The 26171-nt window shown below is 41.9% G+C and overlaps 1 protein-coding gene and 1 pseudogene across 7 annotated transcripts in view; both read right to left on the reverse strand.

Annotated features, from left to right (window-relative positions):
* Nucleotides 1-249: 249 nt before the first annotated feature.
* Nucleotides 250-26171, reverse strand: part of coa1 (cytochrome C oxidase assembly factor 1) — a 130004-nt gene continuing 104082 nt past the window's right edge. For 3 of the 7 annotated variants that reach the window (XM_072508796.1, XM_072508797.1, XM_072508798.1), the window contains 5 exons: nt 17740-17808; nt 6449-6561; nt 4771-4934; nt 4361-4437; nt 250-2138 (listed from right to left, as the gene is read on the reverse strand). In XM_072508796.1, coding sequence (XP_072364897.1) covers nt 2048-2138; nt 4361-4437; nt 4771-4934; nt 6449-6542 — 426 coding nt within the window. In that variant the 5' untranslated portion in view covers nt 6543-6561; nt 17740-17808 and the 3' untranslated portion in view covers nt 250-2047. Of the gene's footprint in view, nt 2139-4360; nt 4438-4770; nt 4935-6448; nt 6562-16196; nt 16232-17739; nt 17809-26171 lie in introns of those variants that run through there. The other 4 variants (XM_072508793.1, XM_072508792.1, XM_072508795.1 and 1 more) reach the window with 3 other exon arrangements.
* On the reverse strand, nt 8409-10118 carry LOC140425016 (rab GDP dissociation inhibitor beta pseudogene; annotated as a pseudogene).

Below are 26171 nucleotides of genomic sequence, written 5' to 3' on the forward strand. Positions count from 1 at the left end.
ATTGCAATAAATTGTCAGGCTGAATTTCCCAACCCTTTGGGGATGGCCTGAGGAATGACAGCTATGTTATGGTGGGGAAGATGTCAGGAGGCGAGCTTTGTCTTTGTACCATCATGGCATATTGCCAGTGGCAAGAACCTCAGCAGTGTGGCTGGGTCAACTGAGCCACTGATGGTAAAACCTGGCAATGTTTTGTTTATGTAGACAAGGCAGGTCTTATCAGTGTAGTTCACTTCCCATACGTTCTGCTATGTTTGAGTCTGATGCTGTCTGAAACTTTATTCAACTTAGATTTCTCATTTAATACACAAATGTTACCGTTCCGGTCAGAAGTTCAGGATCTAGCTCACAAGGCATTATACATGATGGGAACAGCACTCAATACAGGCACACAAAAGATCTGAAAGGTACATGTTTGTTGATTTACACACTAGGAAGGAAATGGTTCCATATTTGCCAGTTGAACGACAAGCAATTTGCAAGTGAATGTTTTCAAAGTAATGGCTTCGCTTAGTATCAACATACAGTTGAAGTACTTTCTTAATTATACATATTCTATGAAAATAATAATCTAGCGGTTTAACCTATTGTTGGCTTTACTGATTAAAGTAACTTGAACTCTTCACAAGAATGACAGGCTTCCAGGGCAAAAAGGAATGGAGCAAGAAAAAAACAAAAAAGATGTGCCCAGAGCCAGGGTTCTGCTACCTGAAAGGAAAATAAAATGTAACCAACAAAGAAAAGGAAACAAGGTGGGGAAAATGCTTACAGTCTGAAATTGTTGAACTCAGTGTGGAGTCCAGAAGGCTGTACTACCACATGGACAAATGAGGGCGGGAGTCTCCGTCTTGCCAGCCGGCCAATGGGGTTTCCCATTGTGGGCAGCCCACGCCGTCGGGGAAATCCCCGGGCTCGGTTTCGCTGCCAGCACAACAGAGAATCCAGACAGTGGAGAATCCAGCCCGAGGTCTATTCAAGTTTACGTTGAGCGTCACAGGAACTAAATAGTTGGCCAAGGACAGAGATGTCAGCGCGAGAGCAAAGTGGAGAATTAAACTGACAGGCCATTAGAAGTTCAGGTTCATGCTCGTGGACTGAATTGAGGTGTCCTACAAAGCGGTCACCCAATCTGCGTTGGGTCTCTCTAATGTAGAGGAACCAGATTGTGAGTAGTGAATACAGTAACTAAATTGAAATCACTGCTTCACTTGGAAGGAGTGTTTGGGGCCTTGGATGGTGTGGAGAGAGGCAGGTGTGACACCTCCTACATTTGCATAGGATGGGGCCCTGGCGATGGAACAGGGTATTGAGGGTTACTGTGGAATGGACCAGGGTACAACAGAGGGAAGGGTCCTTTTGCAATGCTGAGGGGAAGATGTGTTTAGTGGTTGCATCAAGCTGAAGATGACAGAAATGGCTGAAAATGATCCACTGATCGTGGAGGCTGCTGGGGTACAATGTGAAGACACGAGGAAGCCTTTCATGGTTCTGGGAGGGAGGGGAAAGGGTGAGGGCAGAAATGCGGCCGATATGGGTGGGAGGGGAACGATCCTTGGTTGAGAAAAAAACATGTCTCAGAAGCACTGTTGTGGAAGATTACATGATCAGAACGTAATCGGAGGAAATGGGAGAATGGAATAGAGTATTTACAGAGCCAAGGATGGGAAGAGACAAGTTGGAGATGAACCATCTAAAGGTAAGAGATGGGTGGAAATTGAAAGCATTGTTTCTGCTCATTCTGTCATTTTCAATCCTGTCTTCCATCCTATAACAGATCTTTTTATTCTTGTTGTACCCACCACTTGCTCAAAACCAATTACATCTCTAACTTTCCCCAGTCCTGGTGAAAGATCATAGAACTGAAGCATTCTCTCTCTACATAGATTTCGCCTCAGCTGCTGAACGTTTTTCTAGAATTTTCTGTTTTTATATCAGATTTCCATCATCACGGTACTCTGCTTTTCAATTCACTTTTTAATTGGCTGTTTTTTTAAAAATAGCATCAGAAATTGAATTGCATCCTGAAGAATCTAGTTTTGTACAAGTATTAACATTGGTGGTCTTCATCCTTGGTCGTGGGGTAGACTGAAACTTGTTGACCATCCCGCAACTGCAACACAGCTTCTCGGAGAAGCCACCTAACAAAAATTAACAACACAGGTAGACTCATAATTGACAATTCTTCAGAAAAATTCCCACTGTTTCTCATAAGCGTGAGTTTTGTTCAGCCACAGACCTAGTGGTGCTGCCTATCCTCAGGTGTCTCATCCAAGTGGCTATTCTTTATGATTTCATAATGAGTGAATGTGCATCATCAGGTCACTCATTCAAAGAGTTCCGCCACAGCCAAGCTGAACCCTGCCCTCACACGATATCAGATGCGCACATTTTTCAGTGGGAATCATTGAATAGAGATGGGTCGGGATTCTCCATTTGGAAGTCTCCCGCCAGCATAGAATCAGGACTGGTCTCCACTGGCGCTAGGAGAGTCCCTGACATGCCATTCCATGGCATTTGGAAAAAAAATGTTTCCGCAAACCAGGTTTTCCATGCCGTTCCGTGGCACACCGGGATCCACGCTGCAACTGAAAGGGGCAGGAGCTAATCTTTCAGGCAGGTCCCGCACCTCGATCAGAGTGCTGTTTTTAAAGTGCGCTCTGATCTCCATTAGCTGCTGCAGCCCCCCTCCCCACCCCAGATCACAGGCAGGGAACCACCCCACCCTAATCACTGGCACGGCCACTCCTCCGACCCCCCCCCCCCCTCATTTAGCCCCCCTCAGACGGCTCCTTCATTCCCCCCTTCAGGCCCCACCCCTTGGCAGTGCCAACCTGCTACCTTGCCATCCGAAGGGTGGCAAGGTGGTGGGTACCCTCCCAACAATTGCTGCCAGGGGCCCGAGGGGGGTCCTTCATGGGAGGTGAGGGTCAGGGGGGCTTGGACTGGATGGGCTCAGGTCTGAAGGGGCTCACGTCTGGGGTCTTCCTTGGAATAGGGCTCCACAGGCTGCTCTCCCCATTTGCAGCCTTGAAAAACCATTAAACAGTCAGTCAGTATGTAAAAGTTAAAGCTTTCCCGTAATAAAGGGAAAATATGCTCATCTGTACCCTTACACCATTTAGACAGTCACTCATTATCTCATAAATACACACCCCTAATAATAGTAAAAATGTTCACATCAGCATCCCTAAACCCTTTAAACAGTAAGCCAGTGTGTATGAAATAGTTTTCTCATAATAGGATGAGTGTGAAAGTGATCCTATCTGTACCCCTAAACCCTTTAAAAACTGCTAGTATGTTAAAAGCCTGTGAGATGAACGTGAAAATTATGCTTTTAAAGTGGTGGAAACCTTTGAAGTGGTTTTCACACAGTCAATTTCATTGCCTTTTAAATAACTGAAGGCACTGCGCCTATGGCTAGGAGGCTGAATGCTTTGAACTGGATTGTTTACATTGAATTTCACACTCCGTTACCTGCTAAAAGCATTGTGATCGACTGCTCGCTAGAACTTCAAAGCGCTGAATCAGATTGTTCATTTTTATAGCTCTGCAGGGATCCATTAAGTCAGGGTAGCAGCTGTTTCTCCAACAGCAATTTTATTTACGGGTCTGCCTCTTTGTTCTCCAGTGCTTCATAGGGACAGCCCCCACAACTGTTCTTTCCTCAAGAAGAGAAACTGCTGCTACCATGACATAATGGACCCGCCTCCACAAACACCAGAGACAGACAGACACCCCCCCCCCCCCCCCCCCCCAAATGCAGCTCCCAGAGGACCCACCCCTGGAAGTCACCCCTGCCAGGGGTACTGCCAATGTGGAACTGCTGGGGGTATGTCCTTCTTCCACCTGGGGTTACTGCCAATGTGGAACTGCTGGGGGTATGTCCTTCTTCCACCTGGGGTTATGCTTAACTGTGCATCCTGGCGAGGTCCCCTCGACTACTTCACATTTTTAAAAGCAGTTGTAAACCTTGCCGACGTGATATTATGTCTGCGAGGGGGAAATTCTAAACTTATTGTGGGGAAGCTAATTTTATTAAAATGTATTAAAATAATCATGATGTCACCGGCGAGGGTGGGGGAAATTTAAAATGCAATCTCGCCGGTGAAAATCTCATTTTCTGATCTTCAAGAGAATTTGCGCCCATGAAGCTGTTTGCACTCACAGTTAACACGGGTACAAAACCACCCCCATAAAACAAAAATATGAGTTGAAGCTGATATCTAGTGTCCATCGCCAGATCCCTTCCTACATCATAACTCTTGCAAACAGAACAAACTGAATACATATTTATAACATCAAAGTGATTTTTAAAAGACATTCAGCATTCAATTAGTTGGTTACACTCATTATAGGTTACCTCTTCTGTACACTGTCTCTAACAGAATAGGTGTGGAGATATCCAGCTGACCTTGTTCCACATACTGGGATTTTGATCTGTAAATCAATAGAACACAATTACTTAGTACATTAAATTTATCTGGATTCCAAAGACTGGCATGCAATTTTTGGAATTATGCACCCCAAATTATACATTCACTCACACCCCTAGTCATGATTTAAAGGAGATCTGTATCCCCTAACATAACATCATTGCAGGGAAACTCTGAGTAAGGTGAGAGGTTAAATCAAGGTGTGAGGTTAAATTAAGGTGTATGAAAACTCCAATGTACACATGGAAGAAGAAAACTGCTTCATGGAATTTCTGCTCCGCATGCAAAGAATCTATAAATCAGGTACAAAAGCATAGCTTGGGTGAGAAATACTAACTGAAAGCTGTACCCTTGCACTTATTCCATCCACTCGATTGTTCCTGTCAGTGAGTTTGATATTTCGGACTTGCAGTGGTGGAGCTCCCAGGGCTTCTAGTGCAGTGTCATGTTTGTTGAGTTCTTCGATCGCCAACTTGTAGTATTCTGACTTGGCAAAATTTTCTATAAAACCAATTATTCATGAGAGATTTGCACCAAATCCACAATCTAGTATAGCATTAGACTATATGTAGGTCTAACTCAGCAACAACATATTTCTGGCAATCAAATGGAACCATCTACTCAGCTACTGATACTAAGAGATAATGGTGAATTTTGAGGAAATTATTATTGTAATGGCAAGGTAAACTGAGGTAAAGTTGTAGTTACCAACGATCATGATTCAGTCCATGAAAAAAGGGAAGGCAGGGTTTCCTGGAGAAGAACTAGGCTCAGGTGGTGACTTGGGCGAGGCAGACAACAAGGAAAAGCAAGAAGGGTAAAACAAAGCAAGGCGTTCAAAAGAGGTGTTGGAGGAATAGGAAGAAAGACAAAGGGGTGAGTTTCTGGTAAGAAACAACAAATGCCATGATTTAAATGGCCATTATTCAATAAAAGGCAAAATATGACTATCTTTGAGCCAAGTAAATGCCAGTCATCCACATGATATGCTATCTGAACAGAAGTAGGCCTTTTAAATCCTGGAGCGTGTTCCACTATTGAATTAAATCAATGTTGATCATTACCTCAATTCCAATTACCCACCGTTGCTGAATATCCCTCGTGATTCCCTTACTTAACAGCTACTGATTTCAGCCTTGAAAATTCCCATTGACCCAGCGTCCACAGTCTTTTGTTGGAGTGCTAGATTTCCAATACCCTTTGTGTGAAGAAGTGCTTCCTGATTTCACACCTGAATGGTCTAATTTTAATATTGTTCTGGATTGCCCCTACCAATTTGCAAGTGAACAGACATTTTGGAGGAGAGTGCAGAGCTGAGGATGAGCTTTGATCTGTTAACAGAAGCTAGTGTGAGCAGCAAGGGAAGGAAATTGGTGACGATAGTTCCCAATGAGCACCACCACAATCCATCATATATGGTCCTTGTATTAGACAGTAACAGACAAAATGTGGTGGGGGTTGTTTCAGATATATATGAGCTTTTCAGTCTTCAGGCGACATCTTTAAATACCCTGATTGTAAAGGGTGTACAAGAGCAATGATTCTCCATCTAATCAGCTCTGTTAGGAAGCCACCTAACTTCAACATGATGACACAAGTGAGGTCAGTAATTGATTGTTTGGGCAAATTGTGAATCTGAACCTGCATTCTATCACTCTGCAGTACACCATCTGGCACTCAAACATGTCGTGTGACATGAGAGGTTTACAAATTAGTACAACAACAAAGATTCTAGACTTTAACCAGGATATATCTGTCCTCAGTGACACAGCAATTACAAATGTTAGCAAGGAGGACCTTGCTAGCATCACAGCAGGCTGAAACAAAGAAGTTTGCTTTCGAACCAGTTTAAGAATTACAAACTATTTTTGAAATTGGCTTCAAGTAATTCAGTCTACTACTAGTGCAGGTGAAGTGTGTGATATTTGTCTTCTGAATACCTACTGCATGTCAGTGGGAAAAAGGTGTCTTGGAAGCAGAACTAGGTTTAGCAGGTTGTGTTTGTGTGTACTCACGCTGCATAAGGTAATACATAACTGCACATCCTCCTCCAGACACTATTCCCAAGTATATAGCCATCTGCTGCAAAGCACTCGTTGGAACCGGCATCCTCCAAGAGTTGCAAAGACTAATAAAAAAAAGAATAACATTCAAATAAACTACAGTTTCAGATATGTTTGTAATGTTATATCTGAGCGAATATAAAGAAACCCTTGCTATCAGAAAAATATATATAAAATGCTGGAAATAACAACAGGGCATTCAGTAAAAGAAAGAGAAACAACAGGTTAATCTTTCAGGTCTGCATCTTACATGAGAATTGGAATTCTGCACATGGATTATATTAATTTATTTTTGTCTATGAGTTGCTGACAAATACACATTGTGATTCCAGCATTTTCTGTTCTTATTTTCAGCTTGCTAAAGGTCCTTCATGTGGTGCCCTGAGCTTCGATTTAATAATATGGTGTTTCTCCACAAGAAAAACTCTGGGATATACTTGTGGACAGTATCCAATATATCTTTATATCCAAAATTTTCTTCCAGGTCTTGTGGTAAATCCTGGGACATTGACAGTTTTAACATTAAAATTGGTACTTGATGGAAAGGAAGGAGAACCTAGCATATGGATACACATACGTACAAAGACAGTATTTTTAATTTAAATAAAACATATATTTTAGAAACCAGTAAAGTGTCTGCCACATCAACAAACCAGGTCAATTTGAACAAGCTGTAAATGCGTGAGCAATATTAAAATGTGACTGTACCCCATTCTGAGTGTAAACTACTTTTACTTCACTAAAAGTGCTTGGCAAATCTTTCTGGTTAGCCTGGTTCAGTTATCCACTGTCCAAAGTCAGCGAGCCATTTTATATTCCTTCGGACATAAAGCCTAGATTTTCCTCCAATTAACCGTGGAATAATATTAATGCCTATGCTAAATTGACATCCCATCTGTTCTGGATATAAAAGATCCCGTGGCATTAATCATAGACTAACAGCATGGCCAACATTGCTAAGGCACTTTAATTGGCTATTTATCTCATTATTGTTTATGGAGCCTTGCTGTGCAAAATTGGCATCCAGGCGTTCCTATCTTACAAAAGTGACTGTACTACAAGGGAATTTTGATTGGTTGTGCAGCACTTTGGAACATCCTGAGACCATGAAAGACGCTCTATAAATGCAATGCTTTCTTTCTCCTTCCTTTATTTACCCAGATGTCTCTGCTGCTAAATGGATGGTCTCGTGGTGCAGTGGGTAGCGTCCCTGCCTCTGACCCAGAAGCTCAGAAGATGCGTTTATAACGCGGCCAAACAGGGTGAGCATCAACCTGTAAATCCTTCCAATATGCCAATGGCAGATGGTAAGAGAGGGCATCTCCTGGTCAGACATGCTTGACGCAGAGTGGTGTTCCTCAAGCTACAGCCTCTCGTGACAGGCTGGTGATCTGTTAAAACTGGTGACCAGGAAAAACTAGTTACGGAAACAGACGTAACCACATGCTTTGTCTCAACCGACGTGAGAAGCAATCTAAGTCTAAATCTGCTAACCTACCAGATATTTCATCCTCATTTGTTATGCTGGATGGGCCTTTGGAAAGGAAGGGAATTCAGTATCAATATAACCTCTAAAAGGCCTGTTAAAGAATGTCTTTTCTTTTTTTTTAAAGAAAAGGCTGGTGGTACATACAAGTTTTTATTGTGACTTGTAGTTCTACATAGAATCAATCCATTATAAACTGTTAGTCGATTACACAAATGAATTTTTAACCCATTAAATGTTAGAGCTGATGTTAAAGCAGATGGCAGTAAATACTTCCACAGACAATATGGAATATTGATTTAGCATTTTTACATCTTTCCACGTTTACAGTAAAGAATGCATCCGAATCAAGTCCTGGCTTCCCCAACAACGCCCCCCCCCCACCCAACAACCCCACTACTCCTCCTGCAGAATCTCTGATCAAATCTTTTCATACATCGGTAAATTGTCTTCTTTGGACAGCACTCCGAAGATATTAGCAAAATTTACACATGATGCCAAAGACAATTGATGGGGTTTCCATCTAGAATCAGTGCAATAATTGTCAGGATCTTGAAGACGCGATATAAAAAATAAGCCGGCCCCACAATATAAACTTCCTTTTCTGCAGTGCTCATTAATTTCCTTAATGACACCAAAGTTGAATCAACCAATTAAGTACAAGATTTCAGGGGGTTTTACTTTGAAGGTTCATTCGGCGCATCATCTCCGAAGATATCATTCTGCTTTCGCTTCATTTCTTCAAAGTCAAATTCAACACCCATCATCCTCCTGTAAATATCTTTGATATCATCACAAGTGGTCTCAAAGTGAGTGGTTGCATCATATGTTCTAGATATGAAAACCTGGCTTTCAGTCCCCACTTCAACAGGAGCACACAGATAACTGATGCCAAAAAAATTCTGTTCCACCGTCTCCAGAAGATCCAACGCTGGTTGAATTTCACTTTCTGGATCATTGGTCTCCACTGTTGTGCTAATAATGGCAATGTACTTTCCTTGAGCAGCTACATTGTGGGCGTAGGAAATCATGCAAATGTAGATGTCAGATTTTCTGTTGACCTGATTTTGGGGAATGATAATCTGACAGGAATTTACATCTGCTATGCTCTTAATGGGATGACTCATGATGCAGATGACTCTAACCACCTGGCTGACTTTCTTCACACGGTCAGACACATAACTGGGGTCACAGATCAGCTGCTTGCAGCGGGCAATCTCTCCCTCAGACTTTACTCCAACCACTTGTCCATTTTCCATAATTATTTCTTCAATCGGCTTGTTTAACATATAGGTGCCACCATAAATGGCACTTAACCTGGCAAAACCCTGAGGCAATTCCCCAAGGCCATAAAGAGGGTAAAGGGATGGACTCTTCCCATAGCGAGCCAGTGATTCACTGTAAAGCTTAATTCTGTTTAACGACTCTAGGCAAGGTTGATCAAGGTAGTCGTCAGTCCTATACAAGGCAAGATCATAGCCTGTAAAGTCGATGACATCCTTCCCCAAGCCAAATTTCTCATACACACCCTTCATTGTTGTATTCTTAGGGTCAATGCCATCCCAAGTCGTGGGGTCATTTTCATCATAAAGGGAAACGCGCTGTAAAAGCTTCCTGAATTGATTTTTTTTCCATAAAACCCAACAAGTTAGATGCCAAGGCTTCCTTTTCAGTAGATAGGACTTTGTAGATTTTGCCTTTTTTGTAAACATAGCTGCCTTCAATGACCTTAAAGTCAAGCTACCGAGTGACTTCAGTATACAGCAGCATCTTCACAAGTTGACCATTCGCCATTAGAAACTTTGGAATCAGATCCACGTTCCAGTCTCTTCCACTGCCCATGGACTCTGGCGGTGAACCAGGGAGATTAAATCTTTTGTACAGATCATCCAGGGGCGTCATAGATGCACTTTCACCTCCATAGTAAGAGTTGCGATCCATGTGCAGCACCTTCTTCCCCTTCACCGGCATTAGACCAGAAAGGGTGCATTCCGTGAGCCCGGTGCCCAGCACGATCACGTCGTATTCCTCATTCATCTTGCAGCCGGGGCGATTTAGAGGGTGGGTGGGGGTTTATTTTCCGAAAGGGGAGGGGTGTGGGGAAAGCGCTCGACTCCGATCTGGAACAGTCGCTGCTCGCAGCGAAAGATGTCTTTTCAACAACAGCAGAATGTGTCCAGCAGCTTACTTTCATCTCCATATCATCGCCCGACTTCACAACTGCCTCAGCCTATCTGCTGTTAAACCCTCGTCCATGCCTTTGTTACCACTGGACATGACTATTCTAATAGAAACATTGGCTGCCCTCCCGTATTTCTACCCTTCCTGAGATTAGTCAAAACTCTACTGCCTATGTCGACGCTCAGACCAAATCCGATTCATCCGTCACCCGTACTCGCTGATCTACAGTGGCTCCCGGCTAAGCCACATCTCCATTTTTAAATTCTTATCCTTGTTTTCAAATCCCTATTTGCCCTCACCCCTCCCTATCTCTGTAATTTACAACCCTACGAGATACGTATACTTCTTTAATTCTGGCCTCTTGAGCACTCTCAATGGTGGCTAAGTGTTCAGCTGCCCTGTGAAGCACTGTAATGCTCTGTAAAGCATTTTGAGGTGTTTAATGCAATTAAAAGTGTTATACATTTAAGTCGTTGTTACCAAAGATCCAGTGATAAAGACAATCACACAGTTACATCATTGGAGATCCGGTCAGGAATTGGACTGGTCACTTTTCTAAGCTCTTTGAAAAGCAGGGCAGGATTTCTTCTGGTCCCATCCGTAGTTTTCGACCAAGAACATGCAGTTCCCTATACTATGAAAAGGAGGATGGGGAGATGGATGAGGTGAAATTGCTCACCTGAACATGAAATGCCTTCTCAACAAGGTTTGTTGATCAGGAAGTTTTTAATTTGAGTGCCTCAGAAGGTGGCACAACACCCAAGAGATTATTGAGAAAATTTGTCAATTGTTGCTTGAAGACCCACTTCCACCAGGAAAACACAATTGTCCAAATCACTAAATATGTAGATATGTAGGCAAAGTAACTCTAATTTTCAGTTGCAACAAACAGAATGCCTTCTTCAAGTAAAGTTCATCTCATGCATATGTAACACCAGTGCCCACTTGATTCTATTGAATGCAGTGGACCTTAAAAGGGACATACTATTTTCTGCCATGTATATTGTGAAAGCCTGGTGTTCAAGGTGTGCACTTTCTCATATACTCACAAATTTGGTAGTTTAAAAAAATATTAACAGCCTGAAACATTTAAAGCAAAGAGCTATATAAAGCAGAGTCAACTCTCGTAAAATCTACAATTTAACTGGAAAAGGTATTTAACAGGCAATGAGTCAAGCAAAGAAAATTATCAAATAGTTTTTCCCTTTTCCTCCTTTTTTCATGGTTTTTCTCCCCATCTCCTCCTTTGTTGAAGTCATTAACTTTTTCTTTGAGACTGGTTCCATATCTCCTGCTCACCAACTTACCCGAGTGTCCATTTCTCATAAATCTGCTTACACAGTGAATTTTCCCCGCCCTCCTCACTTCAAACCAGCAATTTGCAATTCAGGTTGTTTCGCACACATTGGGGGAGGAATTCATCCCTATGGGCCTGTTTTTTAGTTGCAAAATTCATATTGGCCAGACAGATTTCTGGACACGTTCTCATGTCCCCGATCATCGCTCCGCTCCCCTGCCCTAGAAGTATGACAGCTGCATAATTGGTAACCAGGAATTTTTCATGTTTGGCACCTTTATCAAAAACAGGAAATTATTTAATTTGAATAAGCTAATATGGGCCTACAGCCAGTTTTAGAACTTCAATGCCAAATTCGGCAAAAGCAGACTGGATTCACTCGGGTTTCTGGGCCGACCAATTGATCCTTGAAGAGATTGCTGGAGGTCAAAGAACAGGCAAGATGTTATTTTTTTACTGACATTAATGTGGCACCAAGAAGGTCAAGAGTACTTTTCCTAGTATCACAGCAATACTGTGCACATCTGCAGTTCAGTCATAAAGAGCAGAAATAAGATGATTGTGGTTGTTGGATGTTAATCATCTCAGCCTTGAGACATCACTGGAAGAGTTCCTCAGGTACTGTTTTAGGCTCAAACATCTTCAGCTGCTTCATTAATGACCTTCCATCCATCATAAGGTTAAAGAGAGGATGATCATTAATGACTGCACAGTGTTTAGTTCCATTTGCGACTCCTCAGATAAAAAAGTCGCACCAAGATGTAGGCAACATTCAAATTTGGACTGGGACGTGACGAGTAACATTTGTGTCACAAAAGTACAAGGCAATAACCATCTCCAGTAAGAGAGAATCTAACCAACTTCCCATGACATTGAATGGTACTACCATTGTTGAATTCCCCACTATCAACTTTCTGGGGTTACCATTGACCAGAATCTCAACAAGACCAGCCATATAAATATTGTAGCTACAAGAGCAGGTCAGAAATGAGGAATTCTGCAGCGAGTAATTCACCTCTTAACCCCCCAAAGCCTGTCCACCATTTACAAGGCGCAAGACATAAATGTGTTGGAATACTCTCCACTTACTTGGACGAGTGCAGCTCCGGCAACATTCAAATTATGACACCATTCAGGGCAAAGCAAGCTGTTTCATGAGCACCCTAACCACCACCTTAAACATTCATTCCCTCCACCACCAGTGGCAACTGTGAGTACCATCTACAGAATGCACTGTAGCAATTCACCAAGACTCCTTTGTAGCACATTCCAAACCCATGATCTCTACCATCTTGAAGGACAAGGGCTGGAGATGCATGGGAACATCACCACCTGCAAGTTCCTCTCCAAGTCACAAGCCACCCTGATTTGGAAATATATTGCTGTTCCTTCACTGTCACTAGGTCAAAATCTTGGAACTCCCTCCGGCACAGTAGCACAGTGGGTAGCACTGTTGCTTCACAGCTCCAGGGTCTCAGGTTCGATTCCCGACTTGGGTCACTGTCTGTGTGGAGTCTGCACATTCTCCCTGTGTGTGCATTGGTTATCTCTGGGTGCTTCGGTTTCCTCCCACAAGTCCCGAAAGACGTGCTGTTAGGTAATTTGGACATTCTGAATTCTCCTTCTGTGTACCCGAACAGCGCCGAAGTGTGACGACTAGGGGCTTTCCACAGTAACTTCATTGCAGCGTTAATGTAAGCCTACTTGTGACAATAAAGATTAGTGGCAATAGTTAAGTGGCAATAAATGTTGGCCTAGTCAGCGATGCCCACATCCCATAAAAAAGTATAGTCACTACTGTAATGTAGGAAACACAGCAGTCAAAGTCCCACAAACAGCAAAGTGATAACGACCAGGTAATGTGTTTCAATAAGACAGCCATCAATACCGTCTTGCAAAGTCAGAAGAGGTGCATTCCGGGGTGAGGTTAGCACAGTGAAGGATGCTTGAAACACTGCCAATTTATAGAAGCTAAGAATTTCATATTACATTTGTGCTGAAATCACTCCACAATGCACTACTTCTGATGATTCATGACTATTTCAGTAGTTCTCCCATTTGATTTATGAGACCAGTCCACCCTTCTCCTGTCCTGCCGTCACTCCCTTGCCCACCCCATTGATTACGTCAATGTTCCAATCCACTTTGGGATCTTCTGAACTAACAGAATATTGTGCCGGGGGGATCCTTATCTCTGATTCAGAAGCCCACACCAGGAGTTGAGCATGTAATGTAGGCTGACACATCACTGCTGCAAGGTTAGATCTTAAACTAAGATTCTAAATGTCTGTTCAGACAGTTGCTGCACTTTTGTGAAAGAAAAAGGAATTGTCCCAGTGCCCTGGTCTACATTCCTCCCTCAACCAACATCACCAACTGAGATTATCTGGTCACTTATCTCACATGCTGAATGTGGGATCTTATTTTGCACAAATTGTTCGTCACATTGGACACTATAACAAAAGGTGCCACACTTCAAAAAGCAATTCATTGGCAATTTCTTTCTTCTTTCATTTTTGATCTAGGATAAAGACAAAAGTCTTCACCAAAAGCAGATTCCCCACACTTCAACCCATTGTTCTTTCCAGGAGGACGTGGCTTCTTCTTTAATATGGTTCAATGGGACTAGCAGCTTGCCAACACCTCACATAGATAAGCATTCTTTGGAGAAGAGTCCAGCTAGTGATTGTGACTGAGGGGAATCAAGATATTCTGATTCTGTTCACACACACGTGCATTTCAAAGAGCTGCAGCCTTTATACCATCAATATATCATTCTCTGTGCATGTGTTATATTACAGACATGCTATAATATGAGTGACATAACTACAGTAGTTAACTACACTAATTTATTTTAATGTTTGTGACTTGTTACTTTATAACATAGCAAAAATTACCAGCGATACTGAACCATTTTTAAAAATCTGTCCAGTTACTTGTTTTATTCGCTTCCCCTAACAGATACTCAACTAAATAAAGTAGCTGTATAAATGAAGTATCTTTCACAGCTTGCTCCACTAATTTAAGGCAATTTTAGAGTATCTTATTCAATTTTATTGTGAAGCTCATACTATCTCTTGGTAATAAAATGATGTAAATTAGTTTCAAACAGCCTGTCCAAGACAGTTTTTGATAACATCCAATTACTGTCACAAATTGGTGCAGGATGGGTATCCATCACAACTCACTCCCACCAGTGTGATGTGGCTTTAGGTTATTTTTAAAGCTTTTTTTCTCTTTGCCACAATCTTGCTGCATGCCTTCTAGAACCCAGAAGTTGCTGACCTGTGATTTTCAGCTTTTTGTATCCTTTAGAACTGGTACAATCCTAGAGCGCTAATTTTAGTTCTCTCTGGGTGAATGGCATTCTCAACATAAATAAACATTTAGGACATTTGCAGAACACCACATGCTTATGGATAATTGCAGCTGCAAAGGTTGATATTTTAAAATGCCGTTCTTCTCCTGACAGTAGTGAATGATTTTTAAAATATATTTTTATTGAAATTTTCAAATCTTTACAAATATCACAGCAAAACAAGGAAAAAGTGAAAAAAGCCATAGGTATCAATGTAAATAGGTACAGCACATCACAGGAGCCATTACAAACATCCCCAACATGTTCCCTTCACGGATACAAGACCCGTCAGCACCAAAACAGAACACTGTCAACAAGAGTTACATCATACGCATCACTTCAACGAAAAACAACAGAGGAGAAAAACCCACAAGAGCCCCAGTGCTAGGGGGAAAATTACATTACATTGATAGCCCACAATGCAATCATCATATGACTACAATAGTACAAAGACAGGGTTGGTTACCACACATTCAAGTAAAACTCAGACCCCAAACCTCGGACCCTGGGTCTCCCATAGAGAATCACGAAAAGAGAAAGGAGTGAGAAATAAATAACCGAGTCAAGGAGGGTGACCCATATTAAGAGAAAAGACTGACTCGGCCCTCAGGAAAAGTCAGATAAACCCAGTCCTCATCAAGATAACGTGCAGTCTGCTGGGCCCAAATGTAGCTATCTGGGATGGCCACATCCCGATTACAAAATGGACACTTGCAAAGACTGCAGGGAAAATTGGACAATGCTAAGAAACAAGCAGGTGCAAGCTCTGTCAGTTGATTAGAACCTTAAAAGTTCAGACAGGACAGAAACTACCAAACGATTTACATACTAATGAGCCATCTCCGGGGACAAAAAGGAAACATTTAGATACACAATGTTAGGACAGACTCCCCGGCGCCAGAAGAAGCTAAGACAAAGCTGACTGACAGTCACCAGGACACGCCCAGCGATCAGGGAACCACCCCTCTATTGGAGGAAAATCGATGCCGATGATTGAGAAAGACCCAATTAGTTGAGGCCACGTTCAAGGCCCGCCCAAAAGAGCGCGAAGCCCTTTTGGGTATAAAAGGTATCCCCCAAGGGAGAACGCCCTCCTTTGGCTTTGGCTCTCGGCGAAGAAAGAGACCAGCCTAGCAGCTACAGCAGACCAAGTAAGTTCCAAGTCAACGCACGCTACGAGATAGACGCTCCTAGTTGCTACCCTGTAAACAGCTCAACCCAGCAGCCTCAGAATCGAGCAACGGCCATTGTTCCTCTGACTGAGTGGGCGCCCAAAGCTAAGTATAGGCTTTAGTAATAGTGGTAGTTTAGTTTGTAGAGTTTATGCATGAGTAGATTTGATTGTGTGTAAATAAATGAGCATTGCTTTTGAACTTACTAACTGGTGTATCGAGTCATTGATCAGTATTCGGTTCTGAGCCTTGTGGCGGTGTCGAAAGATACCTGGCGACTCTTGAGCAAACGTGATTAAATAGAGACAAATTAAGAACCAACCAAAAGTTAGCAACACAAAAAGGATTAAAGCATAGCTGTTCAATATCAAAATTAAAAGATTTTTTAAAATCCGAAACCGATTAGCTCTAACTGTGGCCCATTCCTCGATCATAGCAAGGACAAACTACCCTTCCAACCCCAGCCTTCCGCCCTTCACCCCGTTCCAGCTCTGCTCACCTTCCTTTTATACATTTAGGATAAAAACTGTGCACAAATCCAAAATTCAACATTCATGATAGGAACTCGTTAAATCAGGATAACCTATGGTACCGGCCATCTCAACCACATTATATACTTCCCTATAAAAGCAAAAACATTTCTAACATCAAGCAGACATGATCAACAAAGTCCAGGATAACAACTGAGATGCAGGGCAGTCCTCAGGATAAAGATTTCTTCATTAGCACACCGAGAAAACAAAATCAAGGATGAAGCAGGATCAGGATTAATGACGACGCCTAACGATTTCTCAAGCATCCCAAAGGTTAATGCACGAGACATCATTACTTCCAACATGCTGTCGCACCCGAATCCAGGCTGTCACCAACCTAGGCTCCAGCTGGGGGATGACTCGACCGGCTCGGCCATCTCCATCCCCTCATGACCAACATCCGGAACTGGACAACACAGGTCAGAAGGCCAAACTGGCCCCAAGCCTCAAAGGTAAGATTAAATGTGCTCCATCAAATTCAGGTGGGCTCCCAGCAGGGACTGTGCTCTCTCCACTGCAAGAACCTCCTTGTGCATCTCCAGCGCCTCCATAAAAACACTCCGCAACTCTTGGAACTGGGCCCTGATGACGTGCACAGCAGAGCCGAGACCTTTAGCAAAAACAATATCTTCGCTGGCTGCCATCATCCGTCGATGCACACCGCACCGTCAGGGAAAGACCCCACTCGAAAGCAACAGCGCCACTAGTGGCAGGGCTCCACCCTGACTTCTAGCTGCCACGACCAGCGAGGATTTAAACATTCTATCTCGGCTCCATCATGCAGAAATATCAGCCAACAATTCTCAGAACAAAGTACAAACCATGTACACCAGGAAAAGACAAAAAGTAATGTGCACAAGGATGAAACAACGGATTAAAAGATGAGCAGAACCAGAGCTCGTGAAAACACAAGCGCTCCTGTGCTCACATCACATGACCTCCAGCAGTAATGAATATTAATCTCTCTAACACCATAATGGAACACATAGCAGACCCAATTTGCAATTCTGTTTGTTTCAGAACCACCATTGTTTCCATGTTCACATTGTTAATTCTATATAAATTGGGTTTTAAACGTATATCTGTTGAGTATTTGCAGCATTCTCTAGTATTCCTAAGAGAGCACTCCTTGTTGGTCTCTGCACAGCTTTGGGTGTGTCCCAATCCAGGTGCCAGCCATGCAAATAAATCCATGTGGTATCAAGATTTGACTGACCTGAAAACTTTGTTGCAGTGATGATAATTATTTCTCAGCCAAGCCACATCACATGTTTTCCGTCAAAATCTGGAATCAGAAAAAACTACACACTTAATTTAGATTGCATACAACCTGGGTGTACTAAGGTACTAAAATAATATGATGTGGAGATGCCGGCATTGGACTGGGGTGGGCACCGTAAGAAGCCTTACAAATTAAGGTTAAAGTTCAACAGGTTGATTTGGAATCACTAGCTTTTGGAGCATAGCTCCTTCATCAGGTGAGTGATTCCAAACAAACCTGTTGGTTTTTAACCTGGTGTTGTAAGACTTCTTATTAAAATAACAGGGGGGGGGGGGGGAGATGCTAAATATTCAATTTCAGTTTCAATCCGGAGGAGCATTGTGGCAAATTTTAAAATGGCATTCATAAATATACAGAAAGGACATATAAATTGCAAATTGACAAGTGCCATCCATTACATTCTGGTAGAAAAATCAGGAGGTTGCTTTTCATTTAGAAAATAAGGAGCTATACTGGGTACAGTAGTAACAGGAAACGGAAGTACAAATACACAAATCACACAGGTTAATAAGGCCATGAAGAAGGCAAACCAAGCACAGGGGTTTACTTATAAAAAGATAGAATTGAAAAGCAGAGAAGTTATGCTAAAATTGTATTGAACATTGGTCAGACCACGTTTGAAGTGCCATGTGAACTTGTGGTTGCTATATTATAAAAAGAATGTGGAGGCACTAAAGAGAGTACAAAAAGGATTTGCAAGCATGATACCAGGACTGAGAGAACATGCTAGATCTCTTCCCTTGTAAAGAGAAGCTGAGAAGTGGCCTACTAGGTCTTGAAAATTATAAAATGTTGATAGAGAAGACAAAGCAAGATTGCTTCTTTCCACTTTGCAGAAGAGCAAAATGCAAGGCCATCAATATAAGATAGTCATCAAAGAATCAAGGAGGAAACTCAGGAGAAACCTCTTTACCCAAAAAAGTATCACTGGGTGTATTGAGGCAAATGGTCTGGGCTCCAGGTTCCAATAAAGATTCCTGATGATCTAATATCAGGATGTCTCATTACCATTACACTGTTGCAAAGATTGTGCTTCAGATCTTTTAACATACACAGTAATGTCACAATAGCCAGTAACCTAATCAAGGCCCTTATCGAATAAATCTTTAGATCAATACATTGACAAGTTCTGAAATCAGGGCTACATAAAATTTGAACCAGGGTGAGATCTTCCGGCTGTTCACACTGGTGGGATCTTCCCGTCCTGCCGACGGCGTACCCCCACTGCGGGTTTCGGGGCAGAATGGGGCGGATTCAATGGGAAATCCCATTGACAGTGGCGGGACCAGAAGGTCCCCCCTCCGGCCAATGGTAGGGCACCTCCCACCGCTGAGAAATAGACCACGGGAAGGCCAGGGAATCCCGCCCCAAATTTAAAAAAATACATAACTCAGTGATTTCTAACACCTTTAGTTATAATTATAAAATTCCTCCCTCACACAGAAGCAGAACGACTCTTGTTCACCTTAACTACAACAGCAATTTGTATTTTCATGGAAACTTGAAGATGGTAAAATGTCCCAAGGCATGACTGACACCAAGCCACATAAGGAGCTATTAGGCCAGGAAACCAAAAACTTGGTCAATGAAGTAGCTGTTCAAAAACATCTTAAAGGAGCACAATAAGAAGTCTTACAACACCAGGTTAAAGTCCAACAGGTTTGTTTCAAATCACTAGCTTTCGGAGCACAGCTCCTTCCTCAGGTGAATGAAAAGGTAGGTTCCAGAAACATATATATAGACCAAGTCAAAGATGCAAGACGATACTTTGAATGCATGCATTTGCAGGTAATTAAGTCTTTACAGATCCAGAGAGAGGGGTAATCCCAGGTTAAAGAGGTGTGAATTGTCTCAAGCCAGGACAGTTGGTAGGACTTTGCAAGCCCAGGCCAGATGGTGGGGGATGAATGTAATACGACATGAATCCAAGGTCCCGGTTGAGGCCGTACTCGTGTGCGGAACTTGCCTATAAGTTTCTGCTCGGCGATTCTGCGTTGTCACGTGTCCTGAAGGCTTCCTTGGAGAACGCTTACCTGAAGATCAGAGGCTGAATGCCCGACAGGCAGGAATGTTCTCTTCCAGTCGGGGAACACTTCAGCAGTCAAGGGCATTCACCCCCTGATCTTCAGGTAAGCGTTCTCACTGGAAACATTTGTGACAGGTTTGTAAAAAATACTTTCAAGAATGGTTTCCACATTTGGAAAGGTTGCCTGCAAGCCATCACGTACAAGTCGGTACAAATCAGCTGATGGTCTCAAAGCACAGAGCTCCTCATTATCAATGAAATGAATGAATTGTTTCACTTCATCTTCAAAAAGATTTGTGTCTATGTCCTCCTGGTAGAATTCAATTAATCTCTTATCGCAGCGGCTCTTAGCATTTGCATTTGTCGAAAAGTACACAAAATAATTCAACACTTTCCTTCAGATTCACTTCTACACTACAATTGCACCATTGTTGTGTCACAAATAACATTGACAGTCCCAATAATAATCTTCTCTTTCCCTTTTAAAGTAATTTAATTGTCTCTAGTTTATTCAAAAAATATCCCCCTGTGGCTTGTATGCGTCTCATCATCAGAGGGCCCTGTATTCTTTTTTTTACTATTAGTGCCCCTGCTTCCCCTGAGGTACAGTCATTTCGACCTTCCACGACAAAACATCTAACTCTGGCGAGCAATTGGGAAGCATTCAATAAAGTGTTTTCAACATTTTGCAGTGATTTGCTGATGGCATTAATTCTTTGAGGTAAATAAATCCACAAAGCAGCAAAACTTCTTTGTTAAGGATTTTGCTTCAACTTTCACATGTGGTTTACTGATTTTGATGTGGCTATGTCTGATAAGCATTCCTTTAAATTGACAAAGTTCAGTTTCAATGTTGAAACAGTATCTGCAGCAGCGGACCACCTGGTGTCACAAATTATTTTGACCGCTAAATGTTTTCCATGTGCTTGATCCAAGCATGATTGCAGCATATTCCACTGATGCGTGGAAACTAAAAAAAAGGCATACACGTTTTGAACAAATTCAAATAAATATATGGATGCTTCACACGATTCAGCTGTTGTGTTGCAAATTAAATTCAAGGGATTCAACAGAAATGGGATGAATAATGCACACGGGCTTGCATTGTTCAGTCTTGCTTGTAGACGTGAATATGTTTCTGCCATATTTGCAACATTGTTGAAGCTCTGCCAAACCTAAATTTGCAATGATTTCCAAAACCGTTGTCTCCAGGTATTCAGAAGTGTGGGATTGTAGCTGGAAAAAAGAGAAATCGCTCTACAATTTCACCATCACTGGTCACATATCTTAAAATTAATGTCAATTGGTCTACATGACTCACATCTGGTGTTGAATCAACCATTATGGAATAGTCTTTGGCATCTTTTACTTCATTAGTGAATTGGTTTTTGAGTCACTCTGCCATTATAATGATAAAGTCGGCGTAGATTCTGTGCATTAAAAAGTTGGTCTTCCCTGAGCCACAATATTGACTTTTCAAATGTTCTTTCAGAAGCTCGTCAAATTCACAGAGATATTCAAGACATTCCTTTTCAAACTGACCTGATACCCCAGAACCAATTCTTCCAGAAAATTTACATCTTTGAACGAACGCATATAGCCTTAATATGACTTTTGGAAGTTTCATGATAAGCAATATCTCTTCCAACAATTCTCCAGTTACAATACCCGTCGATAAATAATTGCTTCTCTTTACTAGCGTCAGAGAATAATTTACAAACATAACAGACTGTCTTAGAGGTTTCCGAAAAAAATCAACCAATTTCTCCTTTCCATCATGCCATTTCCTTCACCCTCAGAGAGTAGGGCTCATGAAGCCTCCTAAACTGCATTACTCCTCTATCCTCAAACCCTTTTCTCAAATTTTCCATATTACCACTGTTCCCTGGCCTATTTATGGTGAAATATTCAAACATTCCCAGTAGAACAGATTTGGCCACAGATGGTGTTTTCAGGGTACGTTTCTTCCCCCACTTCAGCTGCATAGCAATGACTTTGAGCAGTATCTTGTAGTTGTATTCCCATTTCAGAGTCCACTTTTTCTTGTTCAAGTTTTTCAGGCGATGCATTGTCTCTGGAAATTGGCAGGTCAGTCATCAGACAAGTCACCAAAACATTTGGTGGATGTTGTTGTTGAGGACAAATGTGCAGATTAGGCACGATCAATGCTTCAAACCTTTAAAAGTGCCAATCTGTCCTTTTGCCTAGCTTTATCCTATTGCCTCACATTCAACTTTCTGCATTTTTGACTGCCAGATTCATAGTGTCCATAGTATCTTTTCATATTGACTGATCTGTCTTGATTTCAACAAATATGAATGTCAGAAACCTGGCTGCTGTTTCACTCAATGAAAATCAGAACCTTCACTCCAATTCAGGAGATCTATCTGAACCGCTCTTGGTCTCCACCACCTCTCAATATCTGGCACACTGTTTTCCCACTCTAAATGGGTGTCCACCAATCAGAGCCCAATATTGTTCTGCATTGACTTCTGAGCCTATCAGAAAATTCAGAGCTACCAGGCTCTGATTGGTGCTCTTACACCACAGTCGCCTCTCAGTATAGGGCCCTCCCAATGGCCAGGGTCCCGCACTGCAGCCCTGTATGTTTCATTGCAAGTCCACCTCTGCCCCCGCCCACCTCAGTATCACTTCAGTCAGCTGAAATGATACAGTCAACTACACTTACACCTGTAATTTCCAGGACACTGTAGCTTGAGTATATGCAGTGTGGTAATTTTTGCCAGATACATAATCAGTCTTCAAGCTATAAAAGGGTTCTGAATATACATCTCCAATGCTTCATTGGTGGCATTTAATTCCTCTCAACATTAACTTTTTTTAAATTACACTTTTTATGTTCACATTTAAATGGGAAAATCTTACATTAATTTAACATTTTGTAAAGGCGAACTCTTAGGACAATATTTGATGATGAGAAAAGTCCAGGTCAATATTTCCTTGTCATGCAGTAACTGTAGGCCTCTCCCAACTAGGAGAGAATGTTGTAAAGGTGACCCAGGTTTTTCCATTATTTTGTCTTTTACAACTGATTTTCAGGTTTACTTCAGCCAATTTCACCAGCATTTTGACAAATTTAGGGGTATTCACGTAATTTTTCACATAAAACCTGTTGCTTGCAGCTGTCTGACTTCTGATCTTCAACAATAGCCACTTGTTCCTGACTACCTTCTTCCTTCAACAGAAGTGGGCTTGCCTCGTTTTTAGCGCTATCTCGTGGATCCATTCCCTGTGCCTTGATCAGCTTTGGGGTCATTACCTATATTAACCCCCTTCCTACTCAGACTTTCTTTTGGCATTAGTTGAGCCCACAGCGACTTTTTCCTCGGGTGGATGTAGCTGTTACTGGGAGGCATAACTATAAGGGTCATGGTGGAAGATATAGGAGGGATCTCAGAGAATGGTTGGGGCGTGGAACGCACTCCCAGCTATGGTACTGGAGTCGGACACTTTAGGAACTTTCAAGCAGTTATTGGATAGGCATATGGAGTGTACTAGAATGATTGGGAGTAGGTTGATTTGATCTTAGTTTCAGACTAGTTTGGCACAACATCGTGGGCCGAAAGGCCTGTACTGTGCGGTACAGTTCTATGTCCTATGTTCTGGGCGCTGGCTCTTTTTCCCACAAATGCCAGACCTCCTACAGTTCAAAAATACCTAATAATCTTTTATTAGTGTCACAAGTACGCTTATATTAACACTGCAATGAAGTTACTGTGAAAATCCCATAGTCGCCACACTCTGGTGCCTGTTCGGGTACACGGAGGGAGAATTCAGAATGTCCAAATCACCTAACAAGCACGTCTTTCGGGACTTGTGGGAGGAAACCGGACCACCGGAGAAAACTCCGCCCAGACAGTGACCCAAGCCGGGAATTGAACCCTGGCGCTGTGAAGCAACAACGCTAACCACTGTGCTCCCGTGCCACCCACTCTCTCCTCGGCCACACTCTCAGTATATCTTGATGCCAATACTGTTAGCTAGGCTTCCAGATCTCATCATCTCCATCCATCATGCTCCCAGAATCTAACATTCATTCATGTGATCCCACAATCTGCTGCTGCGTGTGCATCATCCTACTTTGTAATATTCCTAAATCCAGGGATTCCATCCAAGTGCTCCGTATTATTGGACCACAAAGCCCAGAGAACCCGTCCCAAAGCAGTTCATTTTTAAAAAGCATCTAACCACAATTTTTAGTTTTGAGATCAGCTAGAATCATTCATATATTATGCTGACAGCAATTTAAAGTTCCGTGCCATTTACTTGAGAGGCACATAAAACCAGCAAACTGGGTTGGAGACAGAGGGAAATCAGCAAGAGAAAAGATGACAAAAGGAGTAGTCTACAATCATTTGTAGCATATAGTTATGGAAGTCACATGACAGGAATACAAAGCACTACATTGAGGTCACAAGCAAACTATTAATTATAGAATGAAAGTTGACTAGTTATTTTGTTCATTACTATACCCTGACTATATCTGGCCTCAGGCTGTATCCCCGCTAAGAGCTGCTTATTCTTTGAATGTGATCCTCACTGTTTTAATTATGATTTTATAGTCCAGGATGGTAGTGCTAGAGAGCTCAGCTAGCTACTCTTAAAGGTGCAGTGTCTTCATTAAAAAAAGGTGTTTAATAAATCTTTCTTTATTTGATTACAAACATGTGATGAAATAGGATAAAATGTGGCTAAATGTCGTCACACTGACATAAGATCATTATGATAAATTAAAGGGGCCTCTTCTACTGGCACAAATATTTACATTTTTTGATGAAATAGAGCATGTTGATTTTTGAGGTGATAAACTGAGGTTTGGAAATGGTACGCACACACAGCACGCGCACACAGCACACACACCCACACACAGCCTTTTCTGCTCATTAATAATGAAAAGATGATGCAATAAGTTTATTAATTTGAAAAAAAACAAGTAAGCAACTGGTATGTTTATTTTGCAGTTTATGAGAAGCTACTTTCTTCAAGTGGACCTACAACCAGCACAAAATTACTGATTTCCACTAAAGGAGGACTATAGCAGTGTAAATTTGTCATGTCATCAATGCTCAGCCGAATGTGTAGTAGTTATGGCAACAACCTTGCTATTGAGCCAACCTTTTTCTCATGAACCAGGCTAAAGATTGTCAAAGAAAAGGAAGGCTGAAGCAATCCGGATTGTAAACACTCAAGTCTCAATAACGATAATTTCTGCAGATCACAACCAGCTCGATAAACTATAATTATACTTTTGGTTGAATGCTAAATGCACAATTGCAAAAGGCTACCAGTATGGCCCAAAGGAGCTTCAATTTATCATACATTAAGAAAATATTTGACTGGATAGATTGGAAAATTCAAAACTTGAAAACATGACATGTGCCATTTATCTTCCTGTGGCTTTCCTTCTGCTGAATTGCACAGTTGTAGCAGTCATTCCCAGAAACAATGTGGCACAGTTCACAAAGTTTTAATTACTGCTTCAGTTTCAGAATTATGTAACTACCTCTTCTAACTGTCCCTTAGTAATGTTCAGACAAAGTGATAAACATTGAGGAATATGACGTTTTGATAAACATTTGTTTCTTGCCAGAGCTTTCTGCATGAGTGTTACTGCGTCCGGTAAATGCTGGTACCGAGCACTGTTAACCCACTCATTTATTGCTGAAAACCATAATTGGAAATAGCATCTTACTTAAAGGCCACCTCATCTTAATGTGCTGTGGAGTATTGGGAAGTCTGAAAGTCTTTATACTGATTCCCAATTTCAGTCATGCTACACAGTGTCAATTATAACATTGTTGACAAAGTTGTTTGCTTTTTCCATGTGTAAGTATTTTTAAGTAATTGTTTATTCTTGGATTCAGTCACATCGTGCCTAAACTAGGAAGAGAGGTGGTGTACTGTGGACAGCCTCAGGCACAAAGAGGTAAGTAACCCGAGTTTGGATTAAGTACTTTAAATGTATTGAAACTCAGCAGATATCAGTCTGTTTTTGCAATCTTTCACTCCCAGCAAAGAGGATGGGAATCTTTGTGGTTAAAGTGTAAGATGCACTAACAACTAGCTGGACACTGGTTACAATGGAGCAAACACACGTTTTCCATGTTGATCAGAGTTTCCATAAATGTTGTCACATCCATACAGCATATTAGACAAGTCTTTTCCCTCTGGAATCTTTTTCTTAATAAATTTAGAGTACCCAATTATTTTGTTTTCCAACTAAGGTGCAAATTAGCATGGCCAATCCATCTACCTGCACATCTTTGGGTTGCAAGGGTAAAACCCAGGCAGGTACAGGGAGAATGAGCAAACTCCACAC

Source organism: Scyliorhinus torazame, chromosome 6 (assembly GCF_047496885.1).
Source record: "Scyliorhinus torazame isolate Kashiwa2021f chromosome 6, sScyTor2.1, whole genome shotgun sequence".
Classification (NCBI taxonomy): domain Eukaryota; kingdom Metazoa; phylum Chordata; class Chondrichthyes; order Carcharhiniformes; family Scyliorhinidae; genus Scyliorhinus; species Scyliorhinus torazame.